Genomic DNA, 19631 nt, shown 5'->3' with positions numbered 1-19631 from the left:
GTACTACTTACTTACTTCTACTAAGGACGTACGTACTTGTGTTGTAGTACTACTATTAATTTTAATTTAACTTTAAATTAATAATTTATTTAGTTAGTCGTACACACACACACACACACACACACACACACACACACACACACACACACACACACACACACACACACACAAAAATAGACAATGTAGAATTAACAGAATGAAAGGTGCGCGTTTTGTTTTAAGTGCATATATAAATAAGAAGTGGGTCTCAGCAGTACTTTCTTGAAATTACTTTCTTGAACTTTCTGCATTCGAAATGAAACGAGGCTTTCGAAGGAGGAAGAGAACGAAGAACGTACAGCATAGAAAGCACAGTTTTCTTACGGATAATGGGAACATTGACAATTGATTTTTCTTCACGGGAGTATCTGAATTCAGTATGCGGAATGGACCGCTTGGCCTTTTGTTGTTAGGCAACTGTACATACTGGATACTGGACCTCGCAATAGGGAGTCTCACAATATGTGAATGTGCAACAAACGACGACCCTCCTGAGAAAACGTTAGGACTTCTTTCTATGGAAAAAAATCGTCTCAATGAAAGAATTCTCCCTTGAGAGAACTCCCATGACTAAAAGGGTTCTTGTATCCTTGTGACGAGTTGCTTGTCCTGCTGTCAGCTGTTAGATTATATTGTTTTATGAGCTTTGGTCCGTTGAGATTATTTGTTTGTCAAGATTATTTGCTTCACGAATTTTAGTCTTGAAAATTATTTAAATACCTTAGTCTTGAAAATCGCAGATGAAACAGGAATAATTTTTTTGAATAAGTCTAGAGTAGAAAAAATTTAGGATTTTTACGGAAGTACATACTTTTTGACAATCAAATAGCGAATTTATTTATGTATTGTTTTAATATGATGTAATATTTATAATATAATCGAATTATATATCGAATTTGCGTAGAGTTTTAACATTAACTCTTAGCGAGATTGGCAGCCAACATCCGTAGCGTAAAAATATCCATAAAAAAGAAGACTCGTGCCTGAGAGTAAGGTCAAAGTTTACATATGAGGAAAAAGAGCGAGATAGAGAGACTTTATACACAGGATATTTTACATTACACAGGATATTCTCTAAATAATGAATATATTTCACATGATTAATAACAATCTTAATAAATCTAAAAAATTTTTAAGATAAGATTGTTCGTACATATTTTATTATTCAAGTAAAATAGAATAGAGAAATCTGTAATAATATTTTAACAGAAGTCTAGTTTTGAAATAAAAAAATTTGTCTAATGTTTCTCATGATTTCTTCTGTACAATTTCATCAGTAGATTTATCTCTTATTGCATTGTTGTTTTATTCTGGTTTTGTTACGGGTAGGCTTTGTAACAGCAATTTTGCTGACGCTTAATCATTTGCAAGTTACTATTGTATTATCTATTGTATTTATATTAACTATATAGTCTATTGTATCATATTTTATGTCTATTACTTTGTTAACATGTAGTCTTTTTCATAAAGCTTTGCAATAAACTAAATTAAATTAAATTAAAAATAAATTAAAAAAGGATAGTTTTTATCAAAATATTAGAGAAAAAGGTGATTATAATGTAAACGTCTGCTCTGGTAACGTGGACTACATTAAAATTCTGTTAATAATTAATTAACATCATTTCTTTTAAAATATTTTTAACTTGTTTTTAGATAGGTATTGAAGTTGTGAAACAATTGCAATCTGGTGCAATTTTTATTGATAATTAATGTTTATCTATTACGAGATATATCAAAATTATTTTGTATGATTTTCAGTATCAAGTTTAATGTGGTTTAAATTCTTAAGTAAGAGTTCATATCATATTAATTCTTAAGACGCTATTCTTCTATTTTGAGTAGGTAAAAAAACTTGAATAATTATATTTTCGCTGAAATATAATTAGATAACAAGGATATTGTAGAGCGTTGTTTTTCATTAAAAATCTTTATGATTATCATTTAAAAATGATTTTGAGAAGTCCTTAAAGGTATTTGTGAAGCTAGAAAGAGGTGAATGATGATTAAATATTCACGAAGATGAAATCAATCTAAGAATATTGCTAGGAAAATGTTCATGAAAAGAAATTTCTCTCTCTTTCTCTCTGAATCTGATAATCTCATTGTCAGATTTTTTTTTTATAAATTCAAGCTAATTGCAAGTTTAAATAAATCTGAAGAAATTATATTCCGTAAAAATGTAGGAAGTTTATCATCACATTTAGAATCTTTTTTTATTTAAATAATTTTTTCCATTTTGTATACTGTCTTAATTATTTCAAGTGTGTTTTATATTTAAACTTACATTAATAGCTTATTGTTTACCATTGTTTATCATTGATTTGAAAATAAATAAAAAATACACAAAAAAAATATAAGTCCATATTACATCTTTCCTCTATAATTGTTGTAATAATATAGCTCTAAATATTTAATATTAATATACGTTGTCGACGAATTTATTAAAAATTTAGTAAAAAAATAATTTCTTCATTTTTAAAGTAATTTTTTAATTTATATTGCTTTCTTCACTTTTTTCTTATATTTTTTAAATTATTGTTAAGCTAATTTTTTCATAAAGTTACGCATATCAATAACTGATAATTATCAATATGACACTTTATTCAGTTTTATGGTAGTTCTTCATTTTATGCTTCAAATATGAAATCCAATAACTCGGTTAATTAGCGAACGAGCGAACGAGAAATTCTCGATATTAAAAATATTTTGTATTTGTTAAACATATAAATCGAAAAATATTTCTTCTTGTTCGCAAAAATCTATTACACGATATGTTAACATAGAAAATGTATATTTTTTCGATATATAATGAGAATAATTTTTTAAAATTGAATATTATTGTATCTCTTATATTATAATATTATATCTCTTGAATGTTTTTTTCTACTCTCTAAAATTTATAGAATGAATCTCACTGCTAAAGATTGAAAATTGAGGTACTCTTTTTCAAGACTGACTCAATTTTCATTCTTTAAAATGAGATTTCACTTCAAAGAATTTAAAAAGTATTGTTTAATTAATTGATACCTTATTGTTACATTTTAATATTAAAGCTAATAATATTTCTTATTTATTACATATTGTTCGGCTAGCTTCATTTTTCTTTTGTTTATTTTTAACAGACTTGTCTAGTAATCTCCTTACAGTTTTTTTTTTTCGCAAATGTTAGCCGTTCATTTTCATGCTTTATTCTTTTCATTTAGGGCCTCACCCTTCTTTACGTACGTCTAAAGAGCAATGGTCTGCAGAAGGGTCGTATTACCCCTAAATACTTATTTTTAGTCTGTTAGATTTTGGGTATGAAATATTATTGGTGCTATAAATGCTAAAAAAATTCTCTTTTGTACGTTTTATCCTAATATGTTTTAAATTTAGACTTGTTAATTATAACGAAAATCGTTTAATTTAGTGGCGCCACAAATGTAACACAAACAAATTTGTTATACAAATAATTAAAAGTTGTAAGAGATAAATTAACGTTTAAATAATAATAAATTTTAAAATAATTAAAGTTTTATAAATAAATTTTAATTAAAAAATTATGAATTATTGAATATATTTCTAAAAAGTTTTGATTTCTAAAATATTTAATCGTTTACAGCTTAAAAGTTTTAGAAACGTTTAATAAACTTTTTTTGCGCGAAATGAATTATTTCTTTTTATTTCAAGGAGCATAAACATTTGTTGTACGCTTACGTGCATATGCATGAGACTTGGTCCTATAACCATTCTTCCGCCTTTTAAACGCATACTTAAGTGTCAGTAGCCCCTTCAACAAATGACCCCATATATGATGACATCATACATGCTCGCAAGAAGGGGAGAGGCAACTTCTTCGAATACGACACTTTTGGGAAGCGGAGTACACGAGAATGAAACAAAAAAATACAATTCTCACAACTTTTGCATAAATCAGATTTGTGTTTCTTTTTTAAGTTTTTAGATGATGTTTTAATAATGTGTATTTTTATATTAGAAAATTATAGAATATCTGTTAATAAAATAACTTATTACTAAACGTATATGCATTTTTTAATTTTTACATATGCATTTTTTAACATATGCATTTTTTTCATTATTGTTTAATATAAGCTAATATAAGTAGTTTGTTTTTATTTAATTAAATGACATAGAAGAAAAATTAGATTTTTCATAGATACTTTTATGAAAGCCGATCATAGGATTTAAAAATATATATTATTTCTGAGAAGAGATTGGAAATTGATTTAATAAATACTGCTTTAGAATAAATCTCTTATTGTCTAATAGATTTTTAATGTTGTAAAAAATGTTGTAGTTGTGTTGGAATTTAGATGTTTGATGTATCAAAATTATATATTTATTCTGATTATCACGGGTTATACATGCGTTAGGGTCAACGATAATTTTTTATGACTGCAGATAAGATTTTCTTCCACAAATGATGCTTTCTAATGTAAATCTCGAAAAGAGTGCAGAATACTATAAATTATATACTCCTTAATGTTATTAAAATGATTTCCATTTTCCAGAAAATTAATTAATTTCTCACAGAAACTCTTAATTAAGCATAACTCTTCTAAATTTTGTTTTATCGCATTTTAAGTACAACTATATATGATACAATACTATGAAATAATTATTTTCTAAAACTTTAGTTCTTTCTTTCATTATAAATATTCTCAACGTAATTGATTTATAATCAAGATTAATTGATAATTAGTTATGATTAAAAACTTTGTTTATAAAGGAAAGACTATTAGAAATATTTGTAAATTTATGACATTCTTTCCAATAAAAATGTGCAGTAAATTTACAAATCGTGTAATGTTTTGTTGTGATTTCACAATATTTGTAAATTTATTATAGAAATTTGCTTGTGAATTTAACAAAACTTGCGCACCGCGCATGCGCATTAGGATGTACTCTTTAACACAAAATGTTAATGTTGTAATTTTACAATATAGTTATTTAAATTTATAGCATATTTTTGTTGGATAAAAACTTTCCATAATAGAAATTTTTAACAGTGAAAAGAAAGGGATTATTTTTAAAGACGATAATACCTATAATCTATATATTTCTCACCGTCATTTCATGTTTCATACAAATTTAAAACTCTGCACTCCTTTCTGTTTGTCGCGTGATACATGCAATTATTACAAGCATTTACAAGCACGCGTAGGCGTGCGTGTGCAAGTGTACGCACAGGCGGATTCATGGAAAATATTCGTTTGTTCTACACCTTGTACGAGCATCATTCTCTCGAATCAATACTTTCCATGGCACAGGGGCATATTCCCTTCATTTATTGCTCGTTTTCTTTCTCTTTTTTTCTTCAGACGTGATTCTTTCTTTCTCTTGTCGCGTTCGTAGTTCACTCTGCTCTTGTATTTTGTATTTACTTCGTGTCATGGATACATATAAATTAACCGTGTGATGTTTATCCTCGAGGCGAATACTTGGATTGCTCGTAAACGAGATCAATGATCTCTGTAAAAGGAACTTTGACGAAAATTATATGATATAATGAAATAATTGTAATTTCATGATTATATTTAAGTATATAATTTTATAGGAAGTTATATTAACTATATTCGTATATAGTTCTACTATAATAAATATTATATAAATTATTAACTACATTTATGTCTTTATTTATATTAATTATAGCTTGTATTCATAGAAAGTGCTTTTATCGGTAAATGTGTGCTTTTATTTTATCTTTGACGATATCATTTTTCTAAATGATACATTAATATGTTATATACTAATGAAATAATATATTATATTATATAAAATGAAAGAAGCGTTGCCGGCGCGGAAAAGAGAGAATGAGTGAATCTTTATTAGCTTTCTTAGCTTATTCTATTTATAAAAAATACAATTCTTATATAAATAATCCTACATCTAAATTATTAAATTAATCTAAATTTTAGAAAAATTTCTAAATAACATTAAATACTATATATTCTTTTCAAAAGATTGTAAGGATATAAAACACATATATTAATGCTTTAAACAAACATACATGTAAAGGTTGTGTTCATAATTCTGTTTTTATTGAGCAACACATTTTTATAGATTATTTATTTTATTTGATATTAATTTTATTGTTGTAAACAAAAATTTTAAAAATAACAAAAATCTAAATTTTTTAATATAAATATTTTAAGTACTAAAAACTGATTTATGCAAAGTTTGTCATTGAGATTTATCAATTAGTTTATAACAAATAAATATTTTGTTTATTTACTGAACAATTAATGTCTGCATCTCAATGTAATTTTACATAAATATTTTTTAATTCATAAAGTACTTATATAAAAAAAATACTTATATAAAAAAATCGAGAGTTTTATCATTATTTTATAATAATCATTATTATACATTTTTATATATTTTTATTAGAAATTTAAAAATACAAATTTAAAAATACTACTTTTTATTGAAATAACTTTTGATCTAGATAGTCAACTGTCTCTAATTTTTTGTTACTTTTAAATGCAATTTAAAATAATCTGTAATTTTTTCAAGTAATTGTTAACATATTGCATTTGCCTTACAATTTCCTTAACATTTGCTTAAACGACTCAAATCTTCCATACTGTTTTATTTTATACGATAAGACATATATTTTCATTCCTTATATATTTTCATTCCTTATATATTTTCATTCCTTCATCAAAACATACAGGACAATCGCCGATATTGATAAAGATCTCTTAAAGAGACATTTCTCAAAAATTAACTACTGCGCTTCATTAATATTGATAAAAATATGATCTGTTTAAATAATTAAAGAAATAAAAATATAATTAATACATTTGTGGCTTATTTTTATACAAAATCAGCTAAAAACAAATTTCTACAAATGCGGAAATAAAATTCTTGCAATTTTTTTTGCAAATTGCGTAGTTGAAATAATATTGGCTACATTATTGATAATATTATATCGTTTTACATGTTTGTAACTTCCAAAATTATTTTTATTTATATATATATTTTTAATTTTTTATAATACGATTTTAAATATAAAATTGAGATACACAATGTAAACCGGCGTACTTGTCTGTAAGACAAAACTATGAATTGATTTAATCTTTAGAGTGTCAAATATTAGTTCCTTGGAACTAAAAGCAATCGTGTGTTTAGAAAAAGTTTTGTTTGTAATAAAAAGAAATTGTTGCGTTACATGTCTCGCAGAACAACATAAAGTATGTATATAAATGAACGAAAAATATTTTATACAAAATTGAAAAGATTCTAGGAAATATTATACACATTTATTTGCAAGTATTTTGACAAATGATTCCTGAGAAAAAAAAGAATAAGAATTACTACCTAAATGTCAGTTTTGAAGTCCATTTTGTCAAACGCTCATTTTTGTTTATCTTATGAAAAAGTTAATTATTGCAAAATTGCAAAAAATATTATAATAATTGCTATATTATCTGATAGAAGACTTTCAGATTTGTATTTATGTTTATAAAGTTTTATTTTTAACTTTTATCTAAAAAATATTGTCTAAAAACAAAGTGGTACGTCGATATCGGTGACCTTCTTCTATTCTTTGCGCACTTCTTTCCAGAATTTTATTGCAATATTCCCAACTTGTCGTGTTTGCCTTTCACTCTCATTTTCTGCTATTTCTAACTTATTTCTTAATTGCTACGATAACATATTTTTTAAAATCTTAAAAATAAAAGTACTTACGTTATAATACCTTTATTTTATAGATATGGACTGCAAAGAGAGAGAGAGAGAGAAAGAGATAGAGATGGATTTAAATAAATTTAAGTTGAAATAATTGTGCAGCCAAGATTTCTAGAAAAAAGGATTTTAATGTTCTGGCGTACAAAATATTTATCAGTCGTTTGATTATCTCTAATCTGATTATTTTTAAAATATTTTTTTTCTTAGAATTGTTTTAAGTAATTTATATTGTTATACTCACAACAGAAAGATTTATAGAACAATTAAGAACCGGTGCAAAACTATCTGCTTTTAAATTACCCGTGCCATTACCGTTAGTAACCGCACTTTGATGTTGCGCGTAAGGTATGTAATTAGGAAGTATACTCGTAATAAGACCTCTCCGCAACGAGGCGTATACGAGAATAGAAAGTACGGAGATCTACGCATGTGTGGAGATTTAAGGACAATATATTCGCGTAATATTATAACTGGAACGAGGCAGATATGCAGTAAGAGTATGCAATGTTAGCAGGCGATTTCCGTATAGTCATAATAGTATTTGCACGATAATTACAGGATGTTGAAAGTAACTTATTTTATAAATAATTAACATTTTCTCCGAATACGCACTCGTAAGGTACGTGTAAATATATCACGAAATTATTAAATATCACCGCGAGAGACTTATGAGCTACGAGTGTTTAACTAAAAGAATTGGCGAACAATTTTCTGCGCTCAATTAAACACGATAACAGATCCGCACGATGATTCGAAGGGATATGCTATGATTTTAGATGAACAGATAGTAGATAACTTTTATAATAATATTCGTGTTATTGCATAAGTTGCTGAGTTATAATAATAATTTTAATTGAGTTCTCTTTTCATAAGAAGGCATTGAAATTAAATAAAAAATTATTTTGCCGAGAAATACTATAATAATATAATATGGATTGTTTTATGATTTATTCTTTTTCGATTAAAAAGTACAGATTTATAATTTATTGGAAGTACAAATTAGTCCATTTTTTTGTGCATTTATTTCAAAACAAAATGAATGAACAGATCAATTAAAGTATTGTCCATCGCTGCCTACTATTTTTTTCCCATCTCTCAGGCAATTTTCGAATTCCATCTCGAAAAAATGACTCGTCTTTGGAGGCGATCCAATTTTGGAGCCAATTTTCGATTTCTGCGAAAGAAGTGAACCGGACTTGCTGCATCCTTCGGAACAACCAGTAATCAGAAGGAGCAATGTCGGGAGAATACGGCGGATACGATAAAACATCCCAACATTTGCGTTTCCAAATATTTTTTTATGACTTTAACGACATGAGGTCGAGCGTTGTCATGAAGAAAAATAACTTTATCATGTCTTTGCTCGTATTCCGGCCGTTTTTCTCGCACAGCTCAAACGAATCAATTGTAGCCGATACCGATCGCCCGTAATGGAATCACCAGATTTCAGTAGCTCATAATAAACAAGACCCTTTTGGTCCCACCAGATACAGAGCATGATCTTCGAACCATAAATGTTCGGCCGTGGTGTTGATGTTGAGGTCGATGGCAACGATTGACCGGGTGGTATTTTTTCTTCTTGGGATTGTCGTAGAATATCCACTTCTCATCTCCAGTCAAACAAGCCGATGCAAAAAACCTTTTCTCTGTTGTCTTTGAATCAGCTGTTCGCAAGTGAAAAATCGCCTTTCAACGTCTCTCGGTTTCAGTTCATAAGGCACCCAATTTCTTTGTTTTTGAATCATTCTCGTGGCTCTCAATCGTACAGAAACGGCTCGTTGAGTTACCCCCAATGATTTTGCAAGCTCCTTTTGCGTTTGACTCTGATCTTCTTCGAATAATGCCTCTAATTCTTTGTTTTCGATGAGCTTCAACCGCACTTTTCTTCCAATTAAAGCAGAAAATCAAAACTTCCCGCAAATGCTGCTTGATTAACACAAAATTCGACATTTCAAATACAGTAAAAATCAAGATTTTTGTATGAAACTCAAAGCGATATAAACGGAATATTATTAGCAGATGTTTAATCTCTCTGAAACCGCCAAAATGAGCTGTCACTATGAATCATTCACAACAGGAGCAATCTTTAGGGAAACGGACCGAACTAATTTGTACTTCCAATAGTAAAATTTGTATCTTTCTCTGTATATAATTAGATATATCTTAAGATTATTATATCAATTTTTATTTTTTTTAAATTAAATATATAAGAACTATGAGTTAAATAATATATTTAATAACAAAATTAAAAAAGACAAACATTTCTATCTCACATGAAGTCATTTTCAATCAAACATCGCATCGGTTTTGTGAGAAATTAACATTAGAATGCATACTGAAAAGGAAGGTTACTTGTATTTTTACGTATGTGGCTGAATCTTGTAATAGAGCTCTTCCTATTAGTACTTATAATGCAGTAATCAGATTGCGATTGGTATTTTTTTAATAGCGATGCGCATCTTATAATTTTTGAAAATCTAATCGATGTAGAGCATCATAGAATTTGACTGTTGGAATTAAATAAATATTAGAAATGGTCATGTAATAAAATGAAATATGTATTAAAAAATATGAATATACTAGAATATGCCTTTAAATAGATTTTTTGAAAGCAAAAGAATTAAGAAAAAAGAATTAAGAAATTTGCTATCATGATTTTATTTTTTAATCAAACAAGAATAAATTATAAGACAATTCATATTAGCATTATATTTTTCCTCTGTAATATTACTGCCAAAAATTTTATGCTTATATAATAATAATAAATAATAAAATATATCATAGTAAGATTAAGTACCTACATATGTAAATAGTAGATGGCGCATATAATAATAAAATAGAAGAACAGGCGGAAAATTGTTTCATTTTTATTTGTAATTATGAATAAAATTTTAATAAAAATTAATTTATGAATGACTACGAACTCTCTGTTCAAATTATTTATTTTATGTAAACTTGCTGCAATGTTTTACAGCATCGCTGCTGCAATATTTAGCCAGAGATACTTGTATAAATCTAACGCGCAGTTTTCTAAAAATAAAAAACATTTTTTTTGTAGAAGACAAACTCGTTGGACCGATCCAATGTACAGCGTACAGCAATTTATTATTATTCGGGAATTCCGATGTATGTGTAGAAACTGAAATATCGGAAAAAGTTATCGGTCCGTTAATGGAAACTGGTGATTTCGGCGACTCGCTCGGCAACCCAATCAGTTCGATTATCATCAGCTACTTCGTGTACATCATTTCCAAACGGAGATTGACTCAGATCAGTTTATGACATCAATTAAGACTTCAGATTCTAATCAATTCTACATATTTATACGTCTTATATGTAATATTTTTTTATTTTTAAATATATTATCACTATATTTTCAATTTTTTGTAAAATATTTAGAGAAAGTGCTGTTTTAATATAATATGTATTGATACTTTCATCAGTGTTATATTGCGTAATATTTTACGTGTGCGTTAAAAACATATTTTGTTTCTATTTTTAAATTATGATATTAATGTATGAATAATCGTTGTTTATGAACCATTGTTTTTTCAAAGAGATTTGAAGAGATAAAATGTGTGACAAATTCAAATAAAAAATTTTGTAATGGAATATGACAGAACTAAGATAGGATTCAATTATTGCATTATGCTACAACGGGAATTATTACGTAAAATGGATTTTCAAATGTATGTAGATTAATTCAGAGCACGAACTTGGGATGTGCGTACTATCCAACTTTAATCCGAGGAAAGTTCAACATTGGCAAACGGCTTATGAAGCTTTACGGAAGACTTTCGCAGTACGCGGGAAGTAATACTTAGATCGAATCTCATTTCCTAGCTCTGATTTTATATCTCAATTGAGATAAAATTTTAGGAACTTCATTTGGAGCGATATTTACCATAATTGTAAAATTATCTTCTCCAAAATGTAATATAATTGATAGCATTGTATTAAGCAAATTAATGCATTTTATACGATTAAATTAAAATGAAATACGTTTAATATTATATTACAGATATTAGAAATTATACAGATAAATATTATATATTCATATAAATTGTATAATTATGTGTTATACTATTTAATTTTTGCAATATGTTTTTATGTATATCATGAATTTTGTGAAATAAAATTTAAACTTCATGCATTCCCAAGGATGCACTCTTATTTTTCTTTCTTTAATATCGAGAAGAACGAAGTCTTAATTGACTACCATCTATTGATTGATCGTGATTAATTCTCTTGTTGTGAAGAATATTTAGCAATTCATTGATGTTTATTCACCATTTTCTTTCCTGCATTTTAAAAATGCAGATTTGTCGTCTTGGGTGGCTCTTGATCACGAACGATTAACTTCGTACAGGAGTACTCTTGTATTCTGACGAGGAATATTTCGGAGCAGTTGGAGCAGCGCCAAGGCCTTCTGGACCATCTCTCATTCACGTTGTGTCTGCAGAATCGTGTGGCATGTTCGATAACAGCTTTGCTGATTTCGCTGTAAGATAAGCGTTTCTCTCTATCCTCTCTTCTCTATGAGAGCCGGAATTTTGTCATTTGCCAAAGATTGAGACATGCTGAATTTTTTTTACTTTCAACGCAAATATTTTGATTGCTGCGTATTTGTGCAAAGAAATCATACTAGATGTTCTGCCTTGACATTCGTGATGGAAGGAATGTACAAAAGTTTCTTTAATTGTTTCTTGGAAGTGGAATCTAGCGGAAAAAATATTGTTCGTGACTACAAGAAGCCATTCTTTTTGTAAGCTATTGAGAATGGTACTTGATGTTTACGATATTAAGTCTAGCTATTTGTTGTTTTTGCAGGTGATTCATTGCAGTGCACACCCTTGGATCGAGCATATAAAAGCAAAGTATTAGGACATTATCCAGACTCGGTACCATGGAATCCCTTCGACGAACACGCTGTCTGCATGGTACGTGTGACAATTAATTGCTGATTACAATACCGTCGCGTGTTATAAGTTAGTAATGAATATAAATAAATTTGTTTGCATTATATAATTCATTTATAAGCGAAGAGAATTCAATAATCGAATTTATTTATAACATTTATTTATTAATATCCATTAATAAATTTATATGGGTATTTGTTGTATGACTAACTAAAGTTAATTAATTAAATTAATAATAAAATATAAAAATTTTTTCTACGTCACGTAGAAAATTGTCGAAGTATTTTCAACTCTAATTAGATTTAGGGAACATTTGCGTCTCACGCAACCGAGGGGAGTAACTTATTGATTACATTGATAATAGCTTTGTCTGCCAAGCGGTTTGCGATTTCGCACACAAAAGCACTCGGTGGAACCGACCTTCCATTCTTTCGTCCTCACGAAAGAAGATGGTCACAGAACATACGGATTCAGTCTCGTTTTCTACGAAGAGTGTCGCAATCGCAAAATATGCTCCGCTATGCAAACGCTACAGGCGATGCATATCACGGAGCTCAGCAGCGGTCAAAACGGCACGCCCCCCACGTATGTTTGCTTTCTCTTCATTGTCAGTGTCAAATTTCTTGATAACTTGGAAATTCTTGTTTTTCTTTCTTGTTGAAATAAAATTTATTTGTAACATTTACTTGTGTGAAATTCATTAAAAATTAAGAATTTGATAAATTAAAAATTATAATTTTGAATACAGATAACTGGAAAATGCATGCAAAATATTTTTTTCTTTGCATATATTATTAAAATTTCTTTGTCTATTGTCTTATACATTTTTGAGTTTATAAAACAATATTTTATGATTTTTGCAGTGCGAGAAAGGGTCAAGATGGACATAACACGAGATCGCTGCCTCGTCATTTTAAATTGTCGGCTCATTCACCTGGTGCTGCGTTAGGATATTATGATTCTACCAAAGACAAGTTGCTAGTGACTAAATCAATATCCTTGCTATGCCAACAACCTTACCTCCATGCGACAAAGACGTTCCTCACTAATCTTTATAAGTAAGATATCTTGCGAGTTATAAAGCTCCATTGAAACGAGCTGACACAGCTCTATTCTTCTTATATAACTACGTTTATGCTATGCTTCGTAAGAGTACTTACAAAAGTACAAGTGATAATATAATATCAGAGCGCTGCATTAATTCTGTCTGTTAATATAAAAGATAAGAATTTAATTTTTTGAAAAGATTTGTTAATTAGGATTTTTTAAATTTGTTCTTGTCTCATCACTTTTAATTTTTGTTAAATATGTTTAAGTTTATATCTCCAGCACGAAATTCTGCAAATTACTGATGCAAACATACAATTTTTATCAAATATTTTTTATGTATCTATCGTTGTAGAGTCAAAAATTAATATTTTCGCAATATGTAATAATGCTGTCTTTAGTTCACTAATTATTTGAAATATTTATACAATTCGGAATATTTGACCAACGATAATAAAAGTGTCTTATGACTATAATTTCTTTATCTCTAGATAAGTTGTCGATAACTTTATTTGTAAGATATCTTATGGAGAAAGTTATCTAGAGATGGAGAAATTGACTACTAGTTTTTCGTATGCTTAGATATCGTTTAAAAAGCTAGAGATTTTTTAGAAGTGATAGACATTCTGTTTAGCAGAATTTATGCACAACAACTTATGTATATTATAACATTAAAAAGTATGAAATAATTGAATGAATTTTTTTTAGATGTGTTCCTAGACATCCCGGACCTGGTCTTAGCTTAGAATCTTACGTGTATAATCTTCTATATAACGTACCAGTACCGTTACCTGGCAAATCGTTGAAGTTTTTTGTACCTAACGATGAACCGGCAAAATCGCCATTAGAATTGGTTATCCATCAGCCGTCTCCATCGCTGGAGTTACCGATGTTGGACTATCCTCTCAAGGATGTGTTCACGTGGTTGGGTGCAGATTGCCTAATCCAATTGTTCACATGCGTGCTATTGGAGAATCAAGTTCTGTTGAGAAGCGCTGATTTTCACAAGCTGATGGTGGTGTCTGAATGCATAACGGCACTCTTGTTTCCTTTCTCGTGGCAACACGTTTACGTACCAATATTACCCGCCAGTCTGCATCACTTCTTAGATGCACCTGTGCCCTTCATAATGGGTTTACATGCGCACAATGAGGGTGGTGTATTGAAAATAGCTAGCGAAGTATGTTCGCTTAGATCTTTCTTTTATATTTCATTCTTTTATTAAATTCGAGAAAAATATTTTATGAAAAATAAGCAATTGTGTATTACTAATTATGAGTAATATCAATCGTGTTTGATTACAGGCAAATCTTTGTTATGTAGATATAGATAAGCAAAGTAGCCAATTTCCGGAAGAATTACCCGTGTTTCCTCATAAAATGCAATTTATTAATGAGATTAGAGCGCTTCTAAACAAGTACAAAATACCACATTCAGGAAAGTGAGTTATTTGTTTTTAGATCGAGATAGAAATTCGATTGTTACTCTGTATCTAAATCGAAAATCTTTAGGACTGATAATATGGTTATTAACTATTATAATGGTGACATCATGACCAGTAGCCTGACACTTCCCGGTTCTGGTTTTCATCTTCCTCGCAGAAAACATTCTTTGCATGATGTGTTAGATTGGGATCGGCCGGAATTAGGACCACAATCAGACAATTTGCAAAGAACAGTGGATATTGTTAAGAGAGGTAAGACGATTTCTTGATATATAAATCGAAATATTATTATCGCGGTTATTTTCAAATTTTTAATTTTTCTCTGCTTACAGTAAACATGGACGACATTGATCCTATAGAGGATACCACGGAAAAAATACTCATGCCACAAGAAGAATATCAAGAGACTCTTATCTTTAATAATGCTATTAGGGAAATTTTTTTAAATCGTTTTGTACAAATGTTTTCTAGTTATGAACATTTTGTTATTCAACCAAGTCAGGTACAAGCATATTACGCTTCTACAAAATTAAAATCTGCTCTTGTAATTATAATAAAATTATAATAATGTAAAAATAAATTTTACATTATAGGACAAGGATGAATGGATAAATAATAGAGATAGTATGCATGTTTTTGACAAGGCTACGTTTTTATCTGATCAGCCAACACAGCATCTGCCATTTTTGTCGAGGTTCCTGGAAACACAGATGTTCGCTTCTCTTGTCGACAGCAAAGTCATGTCGACATGGAGTGAACTTGACTGTAATATTAAAGTTTTCGATCAAAGGATCTCCGCTTTAAAGTAAGTCATAATAATGATATAATGCTCTTTTACTTTTTTTAAACGACTTCTACTTAAACAAAAAAAAAGGTTAAAAATACATAACATTTTTAATCCATATTTGATCTATATTATATTTTAGGAAAAAAGTCGGAGAAAGTATTATACGATCAATGCGATACGAGTCTTGTACGAGCATTGCAGATACGCAACATATACTCGATCAGAGATTAATTAACACAGATTTTGAAACAAATCCACCTGCGGAGATTCTTCCTCATAGAGCCGCATATTTTCGGAGTTTTCCGTTACTGGATAACGTCGCGTTGAATAAGGAACCTGCTCAAAGGTATGTTATTCATAATATTTTTATTTAAACATTCTTCTATTTTTAAATTTATTAATGTCTACTATTCTATTTTGTGCTTCCTGTATAGTATACTTCGGTAAGAAACCACATTTAATATAAACAGAATAAAATAAGGAGCTTACAGCAGAGTATATATTTGATTTATTTTGCTCTAAGTCAAAAATGTAATAATAAATTAATCGTAAATTATTCCTGGTGAAAATTTTTCTCATAATTTTTTATACGAATTGGAACATTTTTCAGAAATACTCAGAAATATTCGAAAAGTTTACATCTTCTTTCAGAATTTTTCATATAAGTGAATTCTGAAATATTTTGAAATTTCTCATTCCATTTAATTTTTAAAAAATATTTTTTAATTTTTTAAATTTTATAACATTTAACAGAAATTATACTCAGAAAAAATCTTAGAAATCTCATGATATTTTATAATTAACATATGAAAAATTCTGAGAAAAGATGTAGATTTTCTGAAAAATGTTCCAATTCGTATAAAAAATGTGAGGAAGTTATAAAATTAGAAATTCTGAAAAATTATATGAAAAATTCTGAGAAAAGTTTTTACCAGGGATTAGTAACGTAAATATATAATTAATTGGTTTCGCTTATACAGTAGTAGAAGAGGGCAGACACAGTGGAAATACAAGATGAAATCTATGGATACGAACGGAAAGCCAGCAATACCCCAAGAATCTCAATCACCCCGACCTCAAACTAAACTCTCGGCAGACATGAGCCCCGCTTTAATAGCGCAAGCTAATTGGACATTCGTAGAAAAATTGCTCAAGGTACTTTTATTTTATGAATATTATTTAACATAATTGGAATTTTATAGTTTTACAGCAATTAAAAGGTTGTAACATTTTTTTAATGGATTTTGGAATGCAGCCTACTCACTGAGCGGTTTTTACTTATGGATTTATAAATTTTATATATAAGAACCAATAATTCGATGAGCAGACTGTATTCCGAAACCTATCATGAAGAAACTGCTAACTATACATTTATTATCTAGAATTATTTTTTATAATTTAAATATTAATCAAATTTTAAATAAGAAGAACCTTATATTCGATTACCATATATTTCGGAAATGGATTTTAGTACTTAAATATATATTTCTTTTATGAATTTACTTTGTAATATTTTCTAATTTTGCATATCACGTGCCGAAATGTTTTTTCGGATTTAAAACTTATTTATAAACAGAACTAGAATAGTAATATTACTTGTTAAGATAAATATGTATTTAAACATAAGATCCGCTTTTTATAGAAATATAGGAATATAGGATTCTTTTTAATTAATTTTTGAAAATACGAAAATAAATAAAATGCAATCCGACTTTTATGATAGTAAAAAGACATTGTTAAAACTTCAACAAATGTATAATTATCATAATTTTCTCAGATTTTTTTGTAATCCAACATAAAAAAATTTGCTCTCAAAAACTCTTACTTGCTGGAAAAGTTAAAATTCTAGAGAAGATTAATATTTGAACAATATGAAATGACTATTAAACCAATATAAATAAATCAAATATTATCGATCTAACAGTCACTTCATATTGTTTAAATATTAATCTATCATAAAAGTCGGATTGCATTTTACTTATTTTCGTAGATTTAAGTCGAAATAAGAGTATTGGAAAAATGTGATGTTAATTGAAATATTCTCTCAAAATATGACTTTCATATGAGTGAAGAAAAAATCCTTTTAAACTATAATGCTGGGGATATGTTCTTCGGAAAAAAATAATAAATGATGGCTAAAAAGTTGAATTATTTGAGCACTTGGGAATACAGATTTTTATGAATACAAAAATATATATTTTTCTGAAAAAATATAATTATTTTTACGGCGGGTTAATTAATTATTAAATTCCATTTATGAATGCAAAGACACAAAAAAAATAAAATTATTTTTTATATTGTACGGCATAGTTATAAAATAATGTTATGATGCTTTTCGCTATCAGTTTGTCATATAAGGCACAGTAATTAGTTTTCCTATTATTTAATTAATGACCAAATAAATATCTTTTGTGTTTCTCTTATTTATTAAATCTTTTTGGAGTAATTTCTCCTTCAATTTTGAATATTTCGTGAAATATGCATACCATAAATGCTGATTTTGAATGAAATGAAAAAGATGATATAAAACACTGAACAATTTTAAATGTAAAAGCTTTATATTTTTATTGAAACCATAATGTCAAAAACATTTAAAGCATGAAAAAAAATAAATTTTTTTATTTACACAAAATATTTTGCGGGCTGCAACTGGAGAAACCTTGCTGAAGAAAACCAACACAATTTTTATTCTTGTAACAAAACAACTGGTACTGTTTTTTTTATATACAATGGCTAATATATCAATATCACAAGTTCTTTTAGGGAAGAATATCGAATTTCTATTACTATTATCCTTACTTATTTCTATTATTGTTTCTTAAAATTTATAATCAAAATATCATATCAATTATGTCTTTAAAACCCCGTATTACTGACAAAGATTAAATAATTTATTTTTGAATTATTTCTTAGAGTTATTTTTATATTTAAACTATATATTTATTGTATAAAATGATGAAAAAGTTTTATTTGATGGGGGAACATTAATTTTATATAGTTATATTTATTTCAAATAAATTAAAATTTAATATAATAATTATTCTTAACATTTTATAATTATAAAATTTTTTTATAATAAGGATTGTAAATCCAAGACGAAGAGAATGTTAGTAGAAAAAATGGGATCGGAAGCCGTTGCGCTTGGTCACGGGGGCGAGTCTCTGTCTGACGTTGAGGAGAATACTCTGGTTGCTAGTCTTTGTGATCTATTGGAACGAGTATGGAGCCATGGATTGCAAAATAAGCAAGGCAAAAGCGCTCTTTGGTCGCATTTGACTATGTATCAGGAATCGGAAGAATGTAATGATGCGACTAAATCTATAGATTCCAACTTTCTTTCTCCTGGTAAGACATGCATGGTTTAATATCGTATAAATATTGCAGTTTAATATATTTAAATATATTATTTAAATATAATATTTAAATATATATATTAATATATTATTGTGTATATATATATATATATATATAATATATATTAATATATATAATAATATGTATTATATACTATTATTTTTTATACCTTTTATTTGATAATCATGCGTTTAGATATGATATATACAAGATATATATATATATATATATATATATATATATATAGTACAAGATAGTATATACAAGAGAAGAAATAATTATTTAATTAGTTAATTAACTATTAATACTATTACTTATTTAGTTAGTAAGTAGCACGTCGACTACG

The 19631-nt window shown here is 28.0% G+C and overlaps 1 protein-coding gene across 1 annotated transcript in view; it reads left to right on the top strand.

The window, feature by feature from the left end:
- Positions 1–19631, top strand: part of LOC105619261 (DENN domain-containing protein 5B) — a 25040-nt gene that overhangs the window by 907 nt on the left and 4502 nt on the right. The window contains 12 exon segments of the mRNA XM_012200785.1: positions 12565–12674; positions 13018–13238; positions 13517–13711; positions 14409–14880; positions 15005–15141; positions 15212–15396; positions 15477–15646; positions 15738–15949; positions 16071–16277; positions 16366–16374; positions 16912–17086; positions 19012–19300. Of these exon segments, the coding sequence (XP_012056175.1) occupies positions 12565–12674; positions 13018–13238; positions 13517–13711; positions 14409–14880; positions 15005–15141; positions 15212–15396; positions 15477–15646; positions 15738–15949; positions 16071–16277; positions 16366–16374; positions 16912–17086; positions 19012–19300 (2382 nt within the window).

This window comes from Atta cephalotes (assembly GCF_000143395.1).
Source record: "Atta cephalotes unplaced genomic scaffold scaffold00020, whole genome shotgun sequence".
NCBI classification, from domain to species: Eukaryota; Metazoa; Arthropoda; class Insecta; order Hymenoptera; family Formicidae; genus Atta; species Atta cephalotes.
This window is presented reverse-complemented; position numbering and strand designations above follow the sequence as displayed.